This window comes from Anas acuta, chromosome 7 (assembly GCF_963932015.1).
Source record: "Anas acuta chromosome 7, bAnaAcu1.1, whole genome shotgun sequence".
Classification (NCBI taxonomy): Eukaryota; Metazoa; Chordata; class Aves; order Anseriformes; family Anatidae; genus Anas; species Anas acuta.
Genome location: NC_088985.1, coordinates 27,601,947 through 27,621,873, shown reverse-complemented (window position 1 = coordinate 27,621,873; position 19,927 = coordinate 27,601,947). Strand labels below are relative to the sequence as shown.

Below are 19,927 nucleotides of genomic sequence, written 5' to 3'. Positions count from 1 at the left end.
AGGAAGAAAATCCTTCTCAAAATATGTGCTCTCTCCCAGGCATGCCTGCAGGCTGAGAGGACGTGTCCTCGCCCAGCCAGGCAGAGGCTGGACCATGAAGCTGCTGTGGCGCTGCGAGCAGGACAGTGTGCATGGCAGGCACAGGGCAGCAGCATGAGTCTGGGAGGCTTGGTTATTGCCCAGGACGGGATGCTGCAGCACTGCCAAGAGAAAAGGGGCTGCTGGACAGTTGTGGTGTTTCCCACACGTGCACCCTCATGTTTCAGCACAGGAGATGAACCAGACCACCAGTGGGATGCTGCTCTCTGAAAGCCAGCTTGTGGTGTGAACTGAACTGTTCCCCCGCTGCAGGTGTTCAGCCTCATGCAACAAATCCCCCTTTCCTATTGCTGCCTCTCCACAGCACCCTGCATGGGACCAGCAGTCTGCAGAGAGCTACCTGGGGCCACCTCCACCTCCCTGGTCCCACCAACAGCCAACGGTGCCATTATAAAGCTCTGGGCTCCCTCGGGGCCAAGGGTCATCTCAAAAGACTAGATTGCAAAACAGGAGTCACAGTTTCAGCTGTGCCCAACAGGAGAAGGTGAAAGAAATGAAAGCTGCAGCTATAATAAAGGTATCATGGGTATGGGAGGGATGATAAGGTAATGGGAGTTCTTTTATGGCTTATTTCCCAGCCTTGATCTCTTGATATGGATCAAGATTACAACAGAGTTAATGGCTCTGTCATATGGCGAGGTTGGTCTCAGGCAATTTTGGTTGCTACTTGCTAGGCCGTCTTCCCTCTCCCCTCTCTTTTGTAATCTGATGGAATATAGCATTGTAAGAACATAAAAAATAGCCCTTTTAGAACAATTTAATAAAAAGCAAGGTATTTTGAACCACTTTGATAAAACACCTTTGCGACAGAACTTGCACCATTTTAGCTGAGATCAAACAGCTGCTTAGAAAGGACAGTTTCATCCCTTTAATCATTTCAGATTTCATATCATACACAGCACTGCCTGATAAATGAATTATTAAAGTATTTTACATTATCTACATTGGCACGTTCATTAGAAGCTTCCCAGAGACCCCAAATGCCCAGGAAATAAGCATCAAACACTTGGGCTTAACTGGAAAGCTCATTCCACTTTCTCTTATTTAACTTACAGGACATGTATTATTCAAACGAAATAAATAGTGCTGCCTCCCGTGCACACCTGGGCAAAGCCTTTAGCCGCAGTCCTCTGTTGGCTCCTTCAGCCTGGGATCCACCCACATCCCCCAGGGCTGCTCCTCAGCACCAGTCCCCAGCGCACCCTGGAGCCCCCCAGTGCTCATTCACAGGCTGGACACTGGTGCTGTGGGGTCAGGCCACTGGTGGCACTGGGATGATGAACGTCCAGGGTTTTTCCCTGCTTGCATGGGCGAAGAGGAGATCTCTGGACATCTTCTCCAGGATGGGGAAAGCAGGGGCACGAACCATGGAGCCTGGCGGCCCTACAGGTCTGCTGGGAGAAGTAGAGGCCCTGGCAATGGGAACTCAAGGGTTTAGGTCTCATTTCTGCCTTGTGGGTGTTTTTTTTTTTCAGATTTTTTTTTTTTTTTTTGTTCTCCACCTGTAGAACAGCCTTGGTGCTGCCTGCTGCAGTGTAACGAGATGTCTGTGAAGTACTTCTGGGCCCCTACACATCTGTTTTTACAAGATGGTCATTTTATGGAATGAGGTTCCTACGAGAATACCCATCACAGAATCACAGAGTACCTGAGTTGGGAGGGACCCACAAGGGTCACCAAGTCCAACCCCTGGCTTCACACAGAACCACCCCAAAATCAGACCCTGTGTCTGAGAGCGTGTCCAAACGCTTCTTGACCTCTGACGGGCACAGGGCCATGCCCACTGCCCTGGGGAGCCTGTCCCAGTGCCCAGCCACCCTCTGGGTGTAGAACCTGTCCCTAACCCCCAGCCTGACCCTCCCCTGTCCCAGCTCCATGCTGTCCCCTTGGGTCCTATCGCTGTCCCCAGAGAGCAGAGCTCAGCGCCTGCCCCTCCGCTCCCTGTGAGGGAGCTGCAGGCCGCCACGAGGCCTCCCCTCAGCCTGCTCTGCTCGGGGAAGGCAATCAGTGAGCGTTAACATTCAGCCAGCCCAGTACTGCTGGAAGCCATGGTTGGGAACTGAAGCTGCCACCACACGGCCCTGCGGCACCGGGGGCAGCTCACGGAGCCGAGCCCTCAGCTGGGAAGAGCAAGAACAGAGGGAAGAGGGAGGTGGGCGGCGTTTTGGTCAGCAACGCCAAGCACTGAGGCTCTGGAAGCGGTGGTTTCGTGTATTTTAACATTCCTGCGTGTCACGTATTTTAACATTTCTGTGTGAATTTCCTCATTTCTTTTATTTTAACCTCCAGGGGGCCTCCTCAGGGCCCGGCCCCGCGCTGGGACCATGGCGGGGAGGCAGAAGGGGGGGGGGGGGACACTGGGACAAGGGGGGGAGAGGCTGAGGGCAGCGAGCGAGGCGGCCCGCTGACGTCACGCGCCGTGACGTCACTCGCCGTGAGGCGAACACTCCGCCCCGCGCCCCCGTGACGTCGCCCGCGACGTCATCAGCGGCGGGCCCGGGCGGCAGGTGAGGGCGGGCGGGGGCTGCGCGGCCGCGGCCGGGCCTCAGGGGCTGGGGGAGGCGGCGGCGGCGGCGGCTCCAGGTGGCCCCGGCCCCTGGGCCCCGGTCCCCCGCCGGCTGCCGGGGCCGGGCCGTGCCGGGCGGTGTGGGAGACGGCGCTGGGTGAGCGGCGGCCCCGGGAGCCGGGGGGCGGCGGGGCTGGGAAGCGGGGCCTGAGGCAGCGGTGGGGCCGTGGTGCTGGGCGATACCGCGTTATAGCCGCGGCCTGAGCGCCGCCGGGCTGTGAGCACGGAAAGGGCTGGCAGGAAAGAGCCCGGCTGAGCTGAGAGGTGAGGACAGCGGCACCGCACCGCTCGCTTGCTGAGAGATCCCGGCCTCGTCAGCAAGGGGGTTAATTAAAAGGGAAGCCTCGGCGTTCCTGCCTGTTGGAATGAGGCTGTCAGGCTCCTGGAGGCGAAGCACAGGTTGAGAAAGGAAGCTGTGGCCTCGTGAGGTTATTTAAAATAAACAAGTGAATCTACTGGCTGGTCGCAATGTTGTTCTCCCTCTTCTGTGTTTTTTCTCTCTGTAAATAAATCAGCAGCTCGTTATAAAGGACTGACAGAAACAATCACGGTATAATGAAGTTCAGCGTCGTTTGTACTCGCTGTGGAAAAAATATGAAATTTGTCCTACAAATAAATCTGGGTTGTAATCTAATCCCAGTGAAGGCGCTGGGTCAGGCTGTCAGTTTGGTGGTGGTGTGTGTGGTGCCTTTTGAGCATCCTGTGCTTCTTGTGAGCTGGGTTTTAAAACGCAGCGTACCAGTAAGCAGCTTGTCACATGTGAATCTGGTGTGCTCTGAGCTTCTTGTGGCGAGGAGTATGAGTGATGGTCTCGGGCAGAGAGTCTCCCACCTGAAAGCAGCGGGTCTTAGTGCAGTTCTTGGCTCAGTCACAGTGTTGCTGCATGGCCTTGTCAGATCACACTGCGTTCCTATGAAATGGAGGCAGTCTTTCTGCCTCCCCGTTTAGATGACAAGCACCACAGGGCTGTGCTTTGCTGTCTTTTGGCCCAAGACTGTAATGTTTCTTGGGGCCTCTGGTAGTTACTGAGGTGTAGTTAGAATAAGAGCACGTATAGGTAAAAAAAAAATGTTTGAGACTTGCCTGCTGTTTGCTTCTGCCATCTATTCTGTGTTTGTGGACATAGCTGTGCAATGAGCTGTGAAATGAACTGGTCAGAATAAAATACTGCACAGTGTGGTGTTTGGGCAGCACAGCCTGCCCGCCCTGTGCTGGGAGTGATGGCACTGAGGTTACAGCATCCCAGTCTGTACCTGGAAGTGTGAAAGGAGTAGGTAGAGGACTGGGAAGGGGGGATTATGGGCACAGTTTGGAGAGGTAAGTGAAGAAAAGACAGAGAGAAACTCTGAAGGCATCACTTGATTTCTCACAGGCTTTCAGGCCAGGCCTCCCGCACTGCTTACACAACCTCTGCATTGAGCTGCAGAGTGAGGCACATCAACCTTCACTCTGGCTTCCCAGCAACGTGGCCTTCTGTGTCCCTGCACAGGGCTCCAGCTGCTGATGTTTTTTGGGAAGCGGGTTGAGAGGCTGCTGTGTATTGCAATACTTGAGGTGCATCCATTGCAGAACCAGGGCAAGGGAGTGTACTTGGCCTGTGCCCTTGTTTTCCTCTCCACCTGTGCTGTGCCCCACTCCTGCCTCCTTTACCCCAGCTGAGATCAGCAGAGTGTTTGCCAAAGGTCTTTAGGGAAGGTTCCTTTAAGCCACCCTTGTCCCCTGGCAGTCACCTGTGAGAGCTCGACGGGCTGTGCCTCCTGTTACAGTCAGTTCTTGCTGCGTGAGCTGACGTGCAGCCCAGAGGTGAGTACACCCCCTGAAATCCTTGTGTATGTCTGTGGGAATAGAATTCTTTTGTCTGAGTTAATCTGGTCCCCAATTCAGTACGAAATCCTGGGCTGTAGTGGAACTTCTAAAAATTGCTTTAACTGGTCTGAGTCTCCAAAATGCACAGCTTGCTCTCCCTGCACTGTGTGTTCATGCAGAGCATTAGCCACAATATTTCTGCCTCCAGACTGAAAAGACAGTTTGTTTCTGTGTGCGTGACTGATCTGCGGGGACTTGGAACCTTCAGTGTTATGTGCCAAGACCGTTGTTGGCTGTCATGGGGTTCCTCAGGCTGTTGGGCATGTCTGAGCTGCTTTGCTTCCAGGTGCCAAGAAGCGATGGTGTGTGTGTGTGTTCAGCTTGTGTGTGTCTCCACTTGGCGTGCCCGTCCTTTACCAGGTAATAAAGGGCCTGAACAGCACAGAACAGGTTGGATTTTATGGTCCTTTTTCTTCTTAAGTGAAATGACAACACAGCAGAAGGTGACACTGGTACAATTGTCCTCAAAGGGAGTTTCCAGTGGTGGCAGCCTCCAGCTGTGTGTGAGAGGCCAGGGTTGGCTGGAGGACCTCTGAAGTTTTTGTGCTTTGTTCCAGTTGCAGGTGGGAAGATGAGTCCAAAAATTACAACAGAGCTGCTGAAACAGCTGCGGCAGGTGATGAAGAGTCCCAAGTATGTCCAGGAACCTGTCCAAGCCTACATAGTGCCCTCTGGAGATGCCCACCAGGTATGGATAGATGGATTACGGGAACAATTATACTTCCCAATAAAAACTACAAGCCAGGGATAACTGAAATCATCCCTCATCCACTCACTTTAATGATTCTAGCATAAAAGCCTGAGTAACCTGAGAAACATCATGCTGGAAAAAGTTTCTGGAGGCTGTTCAGGAGACGAAGGTTTTTATGTTCTTGCAACAAATCAGTGTGGATGTTCCACCAGCAACGTCTCATCAGATTGTTTCCAGGGAGAAAAGGGAGCTTGCCAGAGCACTTGCTGTCCCCATCCTGGCTGTTGGAAAGGATGGATTTACGGGGGGAGGAAAAGGCATTATATGGGCTTTAGTTTCTCCATTAGCGCCTCCCAACTGAAATGTGCTCTTAAGCCTGGTGGCTGCAGGGCTTTCCCTGTGCTAGATCCAGTTCTTGCTGGAATTTGCTGCCTTGTGCTAAAGCTCCTAGATGCAGAGGGGCTTTGGAGAGGTGGGGAAGGAGGATGCCACAGTGACCTGTCCCTTCGGAGGCTGCTCTGCATCAGCCAGTTGTGGGCACTAAAAACAGGAGCGGCTGGGCTGAGGGGTGTAACTCATAGTGGCAGCTCTGTTGTGTGCTGCTTCTGCAGTCCGTGACTTTGATTTTAAATTTCTGACCTGCCTTTTTTCCTTTCCAGTCTGTTCCTTGGCTAGTTTGCTCTTCTGCTTGCTCTGTTGGGAGGCCTCAGAGCTGCTAAGGCGTTTTCCCTCCTCAGCCATTTTCAGGAAACAAAAGACCTGAAGCTTTCCTGGCTCACGCCCAAAGCTCTTTTACCCCAGGGTGCAAGAGAGCAAAATGCAACTGAATCGGAACCTTTGCCCTCGACTTGGCACCGGGGCGCGTTGGGTCTGGGCTTGTCTGTGCCCTGGGAGCGATGTGCAGCATCATGTTTCCTCTTTTGGAGATCCAAACTTGGGCAGGTAGGGGGAAGGCGTTTTCTGCAGCTGCCATTGTCTGCTGCATTCCTGCCTCGAGCTGCCCCTGTCCATATATAACTCCGGTTTCATTTCACTAGATGTTAAATGCTGTCATGTGAATTGAAGAATGTGACCCTCCGGACTTCTGGGTTTTTCTGGTGCTCTCTTTTCCTTGACAGAGTGCAGTTAAGCAGAGAACCCCATGTTGCTATTTCCTGCCAGGCAAGTTGGTCAGGTTTCTTTGTGGAGAGAATCCATCTAAATGGAAAGGATTACCAAAAGCTGCTGATTTTGGTGCTTCCTGACTAGCTAGCGCAGGATTTTGTCCATGAGGTTTGGGAATTGCTGCAGTTTTAGGCATAGGTGGAAACCCGTTGAGCCCAGAACAGCCTCACTGAGCCAGGTGACTTGTGATGAGCTGAGCTTTGCAGCTTTCCTACATTCCAAGCGAGGCTTTGCTTCCTGTGTGCAGATAGGAACTTGACAGGCCTGCAGTCAGTTTGCTCTCAGGCAGCTCCCTCTGTGACTCAGAAGGCCGTGGGTCAGTGATGCCCAAGTGGCTGTCGTGGGATCCATGCCAGAGAACTGATCAACAAGGAGGGTTTTCCCTCCTGTAGTGTTGACCCTGGTGTTAGAGTGGGGGAAACACGGCCTTTTTGGTTGCAAAGAAACCCCCGAGCTGAACCTGTGCTATCAGGCCCTGATGCTGCAACTTCTGCCTGACTTTTCTTGGTAACATCACTGGGAAGATTTGAGCTCTGGGCTCTGGTGCTTTGAAAATTGTTTTTTTTTTTTTTTTTTTTTTTCTGTCAAGGCCAAAAGGCTTAGGTTATAATACTGCCTGGAGTCTTCCTACCAGTTCTGTCCTCTGCTTTCCATGCTTAGTTGTGTCAGGAGGTGAAAGACTTGAAGAGCTGCTCTCACGCAGCTGGCTCTGACTCTGGCTTATCAAGGCTTTTAATACCTTGCATCTGTGGCGTTTGTAGCCAGCCCTGAGTGTCAGCTGCTTTGATTTTTGAATGTTTTGATGCTGGTGATAAGAAGTCAGAAGAAACTGTTTCCCTGGGGACCTGGCTGGTCCAAAGGGTGGTGAGAAAGGAGAGCAGCCCCAGCCAGAAGTGGGCCGAAGTCCATACAAGGAGCCCTGCTGCCTTTTAGGAGTCCTGGGCATGTCCGTGGCTTGAGTTACCAAAGGAACATGAAAGGATGAAATGCCAGCCGTTTGGGACTGAGGCACCCAATCCCTTTGTGTCTGCGTGACAAATGCTTGTCTCAGCTTTTGGGGTGTTGCAGTGGGAAGCGCAGGATCCATTTTTATGTTGTCATCCAGTTCACAGTGAATGTGGAGTCTGCCCACGTGGGGTTATCCAGAGATCGGAGGCGCCTTCCCCGTAGTGGGAGGGAATGATATTTGTATTGGAACTTGGGTTTGAGTCACAGCTTTGCTGGGGCTGGCTTCCACCTCAGCTCTTGGCTCAGTGCAAACAAATTTGGTCAGATCTGGCCGATCTTCCACACGAAGGCAGGACCTGCCCAGCTCAGGGCCCTGTGTTTGGGTTGGCGGAGATGTCATCTTCTGCTTGGGGCTGCCTCCTCTGGCACACGCGTTGTGAGCTGAGGAATCAGCAGAGCTATAAAAGCAAGAGAGGAGATGGCTTGTGCACAGGTTGTGCTGACCTGTTCCGGATCTTACTCTGTGGTTAGGTTTTTGGCAGCGAATGTTGACCTCCCTCCAAGCACACAGCGGTGTTTGTTCTTCAGCGGCATCGGTGCGGTAGCTCTGCGGGCAGCGAGCTGCTCTTCTCCTTGCTGCTCTTGGTTGACATTCGAATGCCCTGGGCAAAATAAGTTTTAAGATGTTAAGAACTCAGTCATGCAACTACTGATGAACACCACTGATTTTCTGGGGTCTTCTTGGCTGGTTGAGGGTTTCTGTGATGCAGCCCCCAGTTTTATCTGCATGCCTGGGACTGACAGGTGTGGAGAGCAGCCACGAAGAGCCTGAGAAAGGGGCAGGTTGAAGGCCATCGGAGCTGCGAGGCAGGCCCCAGGGAAATACCTTGCTCTGACTGTGCTGTGGCCTGCGCTTTGTGTGGCGTACACAGGTGTTCCCCTTGTAATTTTAGCTTGTGCAAAGTACGGGCTCGTCTCTGCACAGCGGGGGTTGCTGCATGGAACAGAACAGGTGGGAGTGCAGGAATTCAGGCTGACAGATGAATGAACCCTCTTCCCCTCCAGGTCCCTCACAGACCCTTTTAAAGCCCATCTGCCTCATTGGGAGCACTTAAAGCATTCTTTGGATTTGTCTGTGAATGGGACAGCACGAGGTATTTCCCATTCAGTCAAGGTCTTTGTTAGCTTAGCTCAGCTTTTACCAGATCTAAAATCGATAGTCTACAAGGTTTAAAAAAAAAAAAAGTTTAATCTTTTTTTTTTAAATTACACTGATCCGTTTCACTGTTCTGGGCTGTTAATGATGTTCTGGGCTGTTATTGCAGCTAGCTCAGCCTTGACTCGTTCACATGAATGTGAAATTGCCTGCACAAGCAGCAAACCAGCCTGTAATGTTCTTCTGCTGTGTTATCACAGTCAGTGATGCAATCCACAGTGGGAAGTTTCCAGCATCTCCTTCAGGCACTGGACCCTCGGATGTGGTGCCCCAGCTGTGAGTTGAGAAAGTGGAGGGGAGGGGGAGCTGTAGTGGTCATCAGGGCGGGTAGTTGGTGGGAAGTCTTGAAATGAAGGATCCTTCTCCAGCCCTGTGCTGCTCTGCTCTGCCTTCGTGCTTGGTCCTGCTGCTGTGAGGTAGGCACCTGTGGGGGATGGATGCTCCCCAGAAGTCTTCTCTGCCTGCTGATGCTTCTGTTGTTCTTCTGCAGGGGGCTCGTGGCACTGTTTCTGCCGATTAGTGGGTAGATAAAGTAGAGGAGTTCTTGGGAGCAATCCCGGGGATCTTCCCTGGCAATCAAGATCAAAAACTTATTCAGCCAGATCTTCTTTTGGGCCATGGGTTTTGCTCTTCCAAGGCTTGGTTTCATCAGGTCAGTGGGAAATGGTTGGTAGCTGCTGCCCAGGACCTCTCAGGGGAGGGGAAGACATAGCTTTTTCTGGAGGGTTTTTGACCGTGGAATGGTTAGAAGCAGAAATGAACTGTGTTGGTCCTGGGTAACAGGGAGCCGCTGCAATTTGTGCTGCTTGCTTGTTTCTGTCCCTTCGAACCCTGTCCCTTCAGGAGAACAGTGAAGAAGAGCAGATTTGAAGGGAGGATTTTCTGATGAGCAAGTGATTTAAAAATAGACGTGACCAGAGAGAGGGAAATGCAGTACCTATCACAGCAGGAACTGAAGCCACCTGAGAATCAGGCTGTGGTTTCTCAGCTTATTTCCCAAAGCGTTTCTCTTGCCACATCACAGCTGGGGGGAGAGAAGCTTTATGGGCACAGGAACCCTCTTTGGTTTCAGACCATTTCTAAGGTACAGATCTCAGGGGGGTTTGCCATTTGAGCGTTGCTGCTGTCAGCCTGGATTACACTGTTCTGCTGAGTTGTGCTAGTTACGAACAGGCCTGCTCAGCACTTCCGAGCTTTGAACTTGCCAGAATGGGATCTGATAAAAGAATGATGTGTGGGCCATTTCCAGGTATGGTTATTCTTTTAATTTTGGCAGCCCCGTGACTGTCAGGTATCCGTGCCTTCTCAGGCTCTGTAGTGTTGCTGACAGAAGCGCCCACTAATAGGTTATGATAGGTTTGGGACAAGGACAGATGAGTAGTTTTTGATTCACTCACTCAATGGAAAAACCATAGTTTCTGTTGAAGTTGGGGTTTGAGTAGGCAAGGAAGAAGTGAGAGGATCAGCACCTTATGAAAGTTCATAAAGGCTTAAAGATTTTGCAGTTTTACCATCTCAATACTTGTCTTCAATGTCATTGTGGAAGACAAAGTCTTCAAGGAATCCTCATGAATCTCAGTGTGGAGACTTCACTGGAGATGGTGAATTTTGCAGATTTTATGCACTGGTTACTCTGGTCTCCAAGATCAAGGGGCACTTCTGATTTCTCTTCCTTTCACATAGCAGCTTCAAAGACGGCGTTTGTTTGTTGCCTAAAGGGGAGACTGAGTGTGAAATAAACATCTGCAAACTCTGAAGCACTTCAGTGTTTACAGACAGTTGTGAGAGCAAAGTGTTGCAGCTTGAAAATAAAACACTAAAAGAACTCCCAAACCAGTTGGATGTAAATACAGTATAATCACAGATGATTAAATGTTCCGGGGAAGGAGAGCCGAGGCTTGTTTAACTCATTTCTCTCTCTCCATGGCATCCTTTAGGAGAAGCAGCTTATCAAAGTATTTGTCATCAGCTGACTTTTTTTCGCCTGCTGCTATAAATAATTGCTGCCTCTTTTGTTTTCCAGAGCGAGTACATTGCACCCTGTGACTGCAGGCGGGCGTTCATCTCTGGATTTGATGGCTCTGCAGGTAATTTTCCAGAACTTGGGTTCTTGCTAACATCCAGAACTCCCCCGTAAAAAAATGTTCTCATTCATGGCATGGAGGCAGGATGGAAAACAACTATCCAGCTTGTTTGGACTGTTCTCTTCCCATCCCAGACTCTGCAGAATTCTGTCTTGGCTGCCCACTGGAATTATGTAATATCAGCGCAATAACAACTTTTCAGAACATGTTTGACCTGTGAATGAACCGTCCATAAAGTAAAATCCTGTTAACTCTTTAATGTGGTTCTTGTAACCTACGCTCGTTTCTTTTGATGTGGAGCCAGAATAGAATTTTACAACGCCTGTTTGGGTAAATAGTAGAGGTGGACTTCAGCTAGCCCTTCTGTTTAGGGAGAGCCAGGGCCAGAATCACAGCATTTGGAAACTGAACTCTGTGGAAAAGTTTGCTTATCTTGCTGAGACAGGATGTTTTCTTGGCTGTAGGATAGCTCTGTGTCAAGAGACCTATTTTTTACGCTAGCTGTGCCCTAAGCAATGTATCTCTGCTGTGTGATTGTTGGAAAGTCACTTTAGTCTACTTAGGTCTTTTTTTTTCCCCTCAGTTGTAAATTGGTTTAATAAATCCTGCTACATATGTGTTTGGAGGGTCCATTCATCAGTTCCTGTGAACTACTCTGGGACCCCCGCGTGGAAGGTGGTAAACTCAGGGCTGCAGCCTGATGCTAACGGATAATTTGAATCCTGTATTGGTGTCATGCCTTCCACGTTGCTTTTTCTTAATCTTCCTGTCTATTTTGGACCCTCATTACGTACCTGGAAGGTCTGTGTTCTCAGCCTAGCATTTGGTTAATCAGTAAAGTTTCATTCAGGGTTCACTCACCTTGTGTTTCCTGATGGAATGCACTTTTGCTTTCCATCTTTTCAGGTTGAAGCAGCTTAAAAGGGGTTTTGTGTGCGTGTATGGAGGAGTTTGGTAGAAAACAATTCCCTTTTGGAAGCTCTGTTAATCTGGACTTCAGTTCCTGAATGTAGTAGGTGAGGGAGAGTATAGTCAAGATGCAGAGACTCAAAAGACTTTTCTGGTTATTTTTCTGTTATTTTTTTTTTGAATGGGCAAGGCAGTGAGGGTACCTTGCTGAAATGTCACTGTCTTAACTATCTGTTTACATCCCTCCATCTGGGGTCAGCAGAACAGGACAGATCCTGCAGTCAGCAGAGGTTTATGCTCATAGTTCCTGCTCAGCCATCTCTGCTGCAGCTGTAACATTTAGGAAAGGGGACGCAACAGAGAGTGATCCTCACTTAGGCCAGCCTAGTAACACCTGCTTCTTGTGGGTGGCCTGAGCTCAGGCTTCCTCCCTGTAAGAAGCCTGGGGATGCACAGTATGTGGTAGTGTGACAACAATCAGGTGGAGACCGACTCTAAGTAACCTCTAAATAAGCACATCTTTCTGCCCTCCTGCCTAGGTACTGCCATCATAACGGAACAGCACGCAGCCATGTGGACAGACGGGCGTTACTTCCTGCAAGCAGCAAATCAAATGGATAACAACTGGACTCTCATGAAAATGGGTAGGCAGGAGGCTGGGCTACTGCTCCTCTGAAAAACAAACAAGCACAAGCTGCTTTGCCCATGGTACAGCTTGGGCAGTAGGGATACCCCATCATGCAGGAGTTTAGGGACGTATCAGGTACATTGCTACTCCTGCTTTAGGGCCCAGGGATCCTGTGGCTCTTCTTTCCCGTGGGTCTGGACATGCAGTAGTAGATGATGTCTGATGCATCAGCTTGGACTTGGTATTTTGGGAAGTGTAGTAATGTTTTGGTATGACTGCTTCCATGAACCTTTTCTTACTATATTTTATTTACTTTTTTAATCCATGGAGGTCTGAAAGATACACCAACTCAGGAGGATTGGCTGGTGAGTGTCCTCCCAGAAGGCTCGAAGGTGGGAGTGGACCCTTTCATTATTCCAGCTGGTTGGTTTTACTTTATTTTCTAACTCTGGGCTGGGCAGCTAGTTTTTGTTTCTTTGCTTCCCTGGCTAAGCTGTTGTCTGATGATGTGCAGCTAAATGTTGCTGTACTTTGGTCCAGATAGAGTGGTGGGGAGTTAAACCATTATGCAAAACAGGTTGGATTGCGGTTTTAGGCATGTGTCGTGAGAGCTTCACAGCAGCTTATTGACTCCAAAATGCAAGAGGTGGCAACTACTCTGGACTTGCAGTGACCTTGTGTGAAAAGTAGAGTCACAGTCCACCTCCTTTGACAAGCCACAGCACAGACAAAAGGCACTTCAGCCCAGAGTTGCTGAATGCTTTGGCCAGCATATGAGCCAGAACACCTAGGCAAAACTCACACCCTTTCTGTGTGGAGGTCTCAGCGTCTCTGTGGCTGTCTCTGTAGGAAGCACACTTCTGGAGAGGTGAACGAGTATTCATCTACTCATCCTTCAGAACGTGGGGCCCAATCCAAAGGTCCTTGGTGGCAAGGGGAGACCTTTCCTTTGATGCATGTGAGCAAAAGATAAGACTCATGGCAGTCCCATGAGTCCCCATCTCTTGTTTAGCTTAGATCTGGCATGATCCATATGGGGTAGAGGACATCCTTATGGTGGTCTCTGGGGTGGCTTCTTCCTGTGACTTCTGTCTCCCAGCAGAAGCTTGAGGCTCCTGGGCCACAAGGTTCTGTATCTGCTGCTGCCCTGCTGTGGCTGTGTTTGTCGAATTAAGTTTGCAATAGCTTTTGCTTTTTTTTTTTTTTTTATGGGAAGGAGAGGCTGTAAAGAAAGGAGGAGACTCAGAATTCCATTTCTCCCCCCAGTGAATGGGACTGTTGTTCAGTCAGTATGTGTTCTTTGAAACTATCGCTCTTGACTCTTCCTTGTGTTAGACCAATGGAAGAGGATGTCCAAAGTCTTGAGAAGTGCTGGCCACGATCTTGTACCTATCAAAGAAAACCTGATCGATACAATCTGGACAGACTGTCCTCAGCGCCCCTGCAAGCCTCTCATCACGCTGGATTTGAATTACACAGGTGAGAAGTTTTACACCCAGTAGACAGGGACTGTTTATACTGCCCTATCTCCCTTACAAGACAGTGAGAAAAACACCACTGGAGCCCAATGTGATCCGCTGTGACTAGGTTGAGAAGTTGGTCAGACCTCAGCTAACGACCTCTTTTGTTCTTGAAACTTGACGTAACTTTGCTAGAGGCTGGATAGTTTAGAAACAAATTCATGGATGTCTGGAGAGAGCAGCTTGTCTGGGAAGGTTTGTGTCGGTTACTGGGCGGGACTGAGGACCACAAACGAAACAGTGCTTTGAGTACCTCCAAAATCCAGTTAATTTGTGTTTCCACCATCATCCCCAGTAAAGCTGGTGACTGTAGCCTTTCGTATTGTGTTTTGCAGGGGTCAGCTGGAGAGACAAAATTGTAGCCCTCCGTTCAAAAATGGCTGAGAGGAAAGTCCTGTGGTTTGTGGTAACGGCCTTGGATGAAGTAGCATGTAAGTCTTTGCATTTCCCTTTTCAGTTCGTCCTAAAAAATAAACATCCTCCCTGCTTTCAAAAGGAAGAACCCTGCCAGGGTGAGAGGCACTCACGACAGCCACCGTGTTTGTTAGATGTCGATTAACTTGTATCAGCTGCAGTTGAGAAACCAGATCACAAACAGCCAGCCTGCATTTCTGCACATTGTCTTTTTACACCAGCACAGCTCCTGGATACACTTCTGGCCTAGGAAAGGCAGCAAATAACCACCTTTTTAAAACAGTGCAGGAGAAGGTAAAGGGAAGTTATATATAAAGCTTGAGGTGGTTTCCAGAGGGGTAAAAATGAGCCGTGAGATCTTCTGGTTCTAAAGTATCCTGATGCTGCTTCACCCTGTGTGAAGATGGAGGCTGTTATCTGCTGCAGAGGATGAGCTATAACCAAAGCAGTGCAGCATGTGGCTTTGTGTACATAAGGCAAGGGTGGGGTGTGTGGCGTTCAGTCATCCTCCGAATTGTCACAAGGTTTTATGTCAGTCTTTACCTCTCCACTGTTTGGCGAGTGCTTTGATTAAAACAAACATGTCAGGGCTCAGCTGTTGTTCCCAGATTCTTTCAACCCAGGGTCCAAGGGTCCTGTTAGAGGGTCTCCCCCTTGCTTGGGGCCCCGGGGTAACTAGGTCTGCACACCCTGGCTGCCAGCCCAGTGTGTAAAAAGGGAGCACAGCCAGAAACAGCAGTGGTTCCTCTGGGACTCCTGCTAGTTTTGTATATCCTTTGTGCATCCCAGCCCACAGACTGGTGCAGTGGGAACGTAGCGCTGGCGGGGTGTGTGCTGCTTAATGCATGTACCTCATGTCTGATCTGACAAAGCAGAAAGGAAAATGGCATGCTCCTAGCTCCAGCACTGCAGGCACAGAGTCTTTGGCGCCGGGAGAAGCCAGCTTGTGGAGGCCTGTGGGCTCTCCTGGATCTGGGGCACTGAGCACAGGGTTTGCTTCATGAAAGAAATACTTCAGGGAGCGGTGAATATGACTCCTCCCTGGGGAGGCCTGTGTGAGCAGAGATTGTCTCACCTTTTCAGGCGCATCTCCAATTAAATTAATGATAAATTGGTGCCCTGAGGTGGTTTCAAATTAAATGTCTTCAGCAAAGCCAAGCTAGGTTATGAATCAAGGGTTTAAAGACAGACCAGAGGAGGTCATGAGAGAAACTTTTTGCCAGGTACCTGGCTGATTTCCTATCCTAAACCGGGGGAGGAATGGGAAGGTCGCTTTAATTCTATTTAATTCAATTTCCTGTATTAAACTTCAGACGAGTTTCTGGGGACAGGAGGAGAGGGCCACAAAGGAGACCTCCTTACTGCATTGGGAATCGTCTGAGCGAGGAGGTTTGTACCCATGCAGTAAAGAGTTCTTTGTGGCTCTTTCCTGCTTTCAAGTGACCTATTCCTCCCCTGGGGAGAATCAAACTCTAGTTTGACTTTCGTGGCAGAATTTGCACAGTTCGATGAATGCAGTCTTGGTTGTGATTTAGGACATGCTGGTTCTTTTTCCAGCTGTCCTGCTGGCTGGCGTTACTGCCTTGAGTAACTAATTTCAGCTAATTGGATATCCTGGGGTTTTTATTTGACCCTAAAATCATGAGTTTGGAGATGCTGAACATTTACTTCCACTCTTGACTTTGCCTGGAGTTGTGAGGAATTAAATCTTTGGGGGGGGGGGAAAGGGGAATTAAGACTGTGCAGCTTGAATCTGAGGTGTTGGAGGCACACAAAGGAGAGGCCAAAAAAGGAGCATTTTGGTCTTGCTTATTGTTTCCCTTCTCCCTCAATTATTAAAAAAAAAAAAAGTTTGTAATTAAATGATGTATCCTCTTGTAACTTTGAACTCTTCTGGTTGCTGAGAAGTTTGCTTTTATTGTACTGCACAGACTAGAAAGAGCAAAGACCATTTTTTATTATGTCCAAATCTTTTTTGCCTGTACCTGCTTTCTACCAAGCCAGCTGTCCTTTAGAAGTTAAACCCTAATTTCCTTGCTCGATGGCAGTGTTTAAGCTGCGGTTCTGGTGCCATCTCCTGGCAAAAATTAGGATTGCCAGAAAGGCAGCAGGATGTGGAACAGCTGGGTGGGAGCTGGACCCGTGGCCTGCACCCCTGACGACTCATTGCTTGACTGTATTTTGCTGAGATTATTTTTAGTTTTATTTAATGTTACAGAAGATGAACCAGGACTGTGATTCTTGGCGTTCTTATTTTCCAGGGCTTTTCAACCTCCGAGGCTCTGATGTTGAGTACAATCCTGTGTTTTTTGCGTACGCCGTCATAGGAATGAACACAATCAGGTGCTTATATTCCCCTCTTCTGTCCCCAAAGATGCATTTTCCTGTGGGAGATCTGACCCAGCAAAGCATTTGTCTTTTAAAAACACTTAACGCTCAGATGCTTTAATGTCTCTTCTGAGCACATTTGCCTCTGCCATTAATTGCTTTCCTCCCCTGAGCTAGAGAGGCAGCCAAGAGCTCTGCTGTGCTCCTCAGCACCTCAGCTGACTTGCTGGGTTGCACTGGGCAGGACAACTGACCCCTGAGATAACATGAAGGGCTGTTGGAGCCCGGGGTGAGATGTGGGTAAGAGCCAGTGCTGACCTGGGCATCAGAAAACCTCCCTCTAATGAGTCATTGATGAGTTAACCTCAAAACTTCAGGGACCATGCAGTAAAGTTTCAGGGCTGATTTAGGACAGAAGGCTACTTTCCTGCTGCCGCTGCATAAAATGAGCTTCAGCAAGCACAAGAGTCTTAGAGGCATCTCCAAGCTGCTGGTTAGATGCGTCTGGGGTAAAACCTGGCTGAGTGAGTACAAGTTGCATATGAAGGGTGAGCTGAACTTTCTCAATCAGTGCAAGAGAGGGCAATGTGGTACTTGACAGTGTATTTTCCTTTTCAAGACGTTATTCTTAAAAATGAGGGAATGGCCATGGTGTGCTTCTGGTACTCTCTCTTGCTTGAAGCACAGTGACTGGATTGCAGCCATTGTGAAGGTGTCGTGCAAACAAAAACACCATCAACTCCTTCCTTCTCAGCAGGATGGTACCTCATAATTTCAAAGTGGGATTTAAGCTGTGTGAAGGCTGGTGGATAAAACAGTATAGAGCAAAGTATAAAGTGTAATTGACAAACTCCTTTCTCCCTGAACACCAGAACAGCGTGGCTTCTCCTTCTGTACCTTACTCCAACGAATGTAGGACTGGGTCCTATCCAAACTGCTCTGTTCTATTTCTTTCTCAGGCTCTTTATTGATGGTGACCGGATGACGGACCCAGCCGTGAGGGAGCACTTACAGCTTGACTCCACCCTGGAGCCAGAGTTTAAGATCCAGGTGATGCCCTACGGATCCATCCTGACGGAGCTGCAGGCTGTTGGTGCAAGCCTCTCACCCAAGGAGAAAGTATGGCTCAGTGACAAAGCCAGTTACGCTCTGACTGAGGCTGTTCCCAAGGTTTGTGGCTCTGGCAAGGAAAAAGGCTTTTCTTCTCTTTGTTCAGCGTGGTCAGAAATGGTGTTAATGAGGGCAGCTGCCTCAGCTTCCCTTCCACAAAGCATGCCACGAGCTGGAGCGGAAGGGATCCAGCCGTACTGAGGTATCGAGGCATTGTTTAATCCTGGGGTTGCTCTCGATGGAGCTGCCCTTCCAAGTCACTAAGCTGATTTACCCAAAGAATTGTCAGCTTAAGATAAGGCAAGTATAGTGAGAGAGGGGAGGGAGAGAGGGAGCAGGGTGAGCTCGGGTCACCATGCCCATGACTGGAGCACCAGCTTTGCACAGCCCAGCAGTTAGAGCTGGAAATACTCTCAGAAATTAAGCAGGGAAGTTGGGCTGGACTTTCAGGAAGGGGGCACTAGGCTTGATCTGAGCGTCTGAAGATGGTTCCTCTTTTATTGCAGTGCCTTGAGGATATGAGGCAATGTATGATGCCTCACTGAAGACCGGAGGAACAGGGAGATGGTTGTTGCAGCAGGGAACCTTGTGAGGAGACGAGTAACTTGCAGGCACTGGTTGTCCAGGCAGTGATTGCATCTGCCGAGGGATAGTTGTAGCATCAGAACGATTTTTGCACAGATCTATGTGCTGTTTTGTACCCTTGTACTTGAACATGACTGGGAGCCCCGCTTTGCACCTGATACTGTGGTAGCCATGAAAGGAGATACTCAGAGAAGGACACAGCATCAACTACAGACAGATAAGGCAGCTTCCATGTATCTTGTGTACATCTCTTGTTTAGCAGAGATCACATTCTCTCTGGAACATCATGCAGTTTGCAGAGACACCTAGTACACAAAAGATGCTGAGAGTGAACACACAGCACAGCAGTATGGCAGGGAACCAGCTGTTTTCCAGTGGATGTTTTCCAGATGTTGCTTTCGAAGACCAGACACACTGAACACGGTCTGTTTGTGCTGAGTTCCTTAACAGTCCAGGCTTGCTACCTCCAAATCACAGGGCTGAGATTAAGGGGTCACTGAAGGAAGAACTAAATTGTAAAAAAATTCTTGGCTGCAAGCCTGTTATTCGTCTACCACCAGCTTTCGGCCTCCATCAGGCAGTTTTCTTGTTTCATGTATGGCCTGGATGTGCTGCAGGTGCGTGTGTGATACGGCCCTGCATGCGGCAACAGCTAACTCATGGGGCCTGAAAGCCTTTTTTGTATACACGAATTTTAAGAGTGGACTCAGCTTTGTGTCTCCCAAAAGACAAAATTCCCGGAGCAGGGATCCATACAGCCAGAACAAAAATCTCTGGGTAAACTTCTCCAACTTTAAACTCTCTTTAAACTCTCTAATGGATAGCAGGAGCCATCCATAATTTGGTACCTTCATTGTGCTTAGTACGTCAGGACAGATGATAAAACCAAAACAGTCTGGCAAGTTTTGTTACTACCAGCACATCCCTTTAAAATGGTATGTGGCTCTTGGTGCTTTTGCACTGACTTGGGGGAAGCGTGTAGTTTATCTTTATTTTAGTAAAAGAAAAAAAAAGTAAAAATTAAAACAAACAAAAACACCACAAGGCACATGCATGAGCAAGACAGGCACTCTTTTGCCCCTGCTTAGGGTTAAATGTTCTGCCACCATCAATCCACTTGCAAATGGCACCTGAATGCAAAATGCTGACGTTCTGCCCACTGACTTCTGATCAGTGTAACAGGAGGCATAGAGTCAGTGGCGTATCCAGGGTAAGGTTGTTCCTCTTCTGCCTTCAGAGCAGCAACCCCCTGGTTGTTCTGTAGTTGGAGTCAATGACTGACCCTGGTTTGGGTAAGTGGCTGTGGCTGCTTTATGCAGGGCAAGTAAACGTCCCTATGGACAAGTATAGTAGGTCTGGCCTAGATAAAGGAATTTAATGAGTTGTAGTGATGATATTTCGCCTTTAGCAATGGAAGTTTGGTCTAATACTGAGTCATTACAGTGCTACATGCACAGGGAGAGTCCCTGCCTCAAGGAGCTCTGTGCAGTAGAAGGCAGAAGGGCAACAACTGAAATTTCTTGATTGAAGACCATTTAAAAAGTCCCTGGCAGAGCCACAGGTTTCCCAGTTTTCATGCTGGGTGTTTTTCAATATCTCTGTACCGCTTCACATCAGCTGAACAACTGGCCTGGGGTGTTTGAAGAATGCCAGTCCTGGAAGTCCATCTACTGCCTGTCTCCATCAAAGACAAATATTGACATTGGCAAAACTCCAGTTTGTTATTAAACACAGATCTGCAAACCCTTTATAGATTTGCCTACAACTGCATGTAAATATGCTTTTCACAGGAGAGTAAT

The 19,927-nt window shown here is 49.1% G+C and overlaps 1 protein-coding gene across 4 annotated transcripts in view; it reads left to right on the top strand.

Annotated features, from left to right (window-relative positions):
* The first annotated feature begins 2,479 nt into the window (after window positions 1–2,479).
* The window catches only part of XPNPEP1 (X-prolyl aminopeptidase 1), a 29,720-nt gene continuing 12,272 nt past the window's right edge, over window positions 2,480–19,927 (top strand). Inside the window, exons 1-9 of one of the 4 annotated variants that reach the window (XM_068688489.1) lie at window positions 2,480–2,606; window positions 5,089–5,219; window positions 10,574–10,637; window positions 12,083–12,187; window positions 12,502–12,594; window positions 13,507–13,650; window positions 14,027–14,122; window positions 16,367–16,448; window positions 17,393–17,603. In XM_068688489.1, coding sequence (XP_068544590.1) covers window positions 5,103–5,219; window positions 10,574–10,637; window positions 12,083–12,187; window positions 12,502–12,594; window positions 13,507–13,650; window positions 14,027–14,122; window positions 16,367–16,448; window positions 17,393–17,603 — 912 coding nt within the window. In that variant the 5' untranslated portion in view covers window positions 2,480–2,606; window positions 5,089–5,102. The other 3 variants (XM_068688492.1, XM_068688488.1, XM_068688490.1) reach the window with 3 other exon arrangements.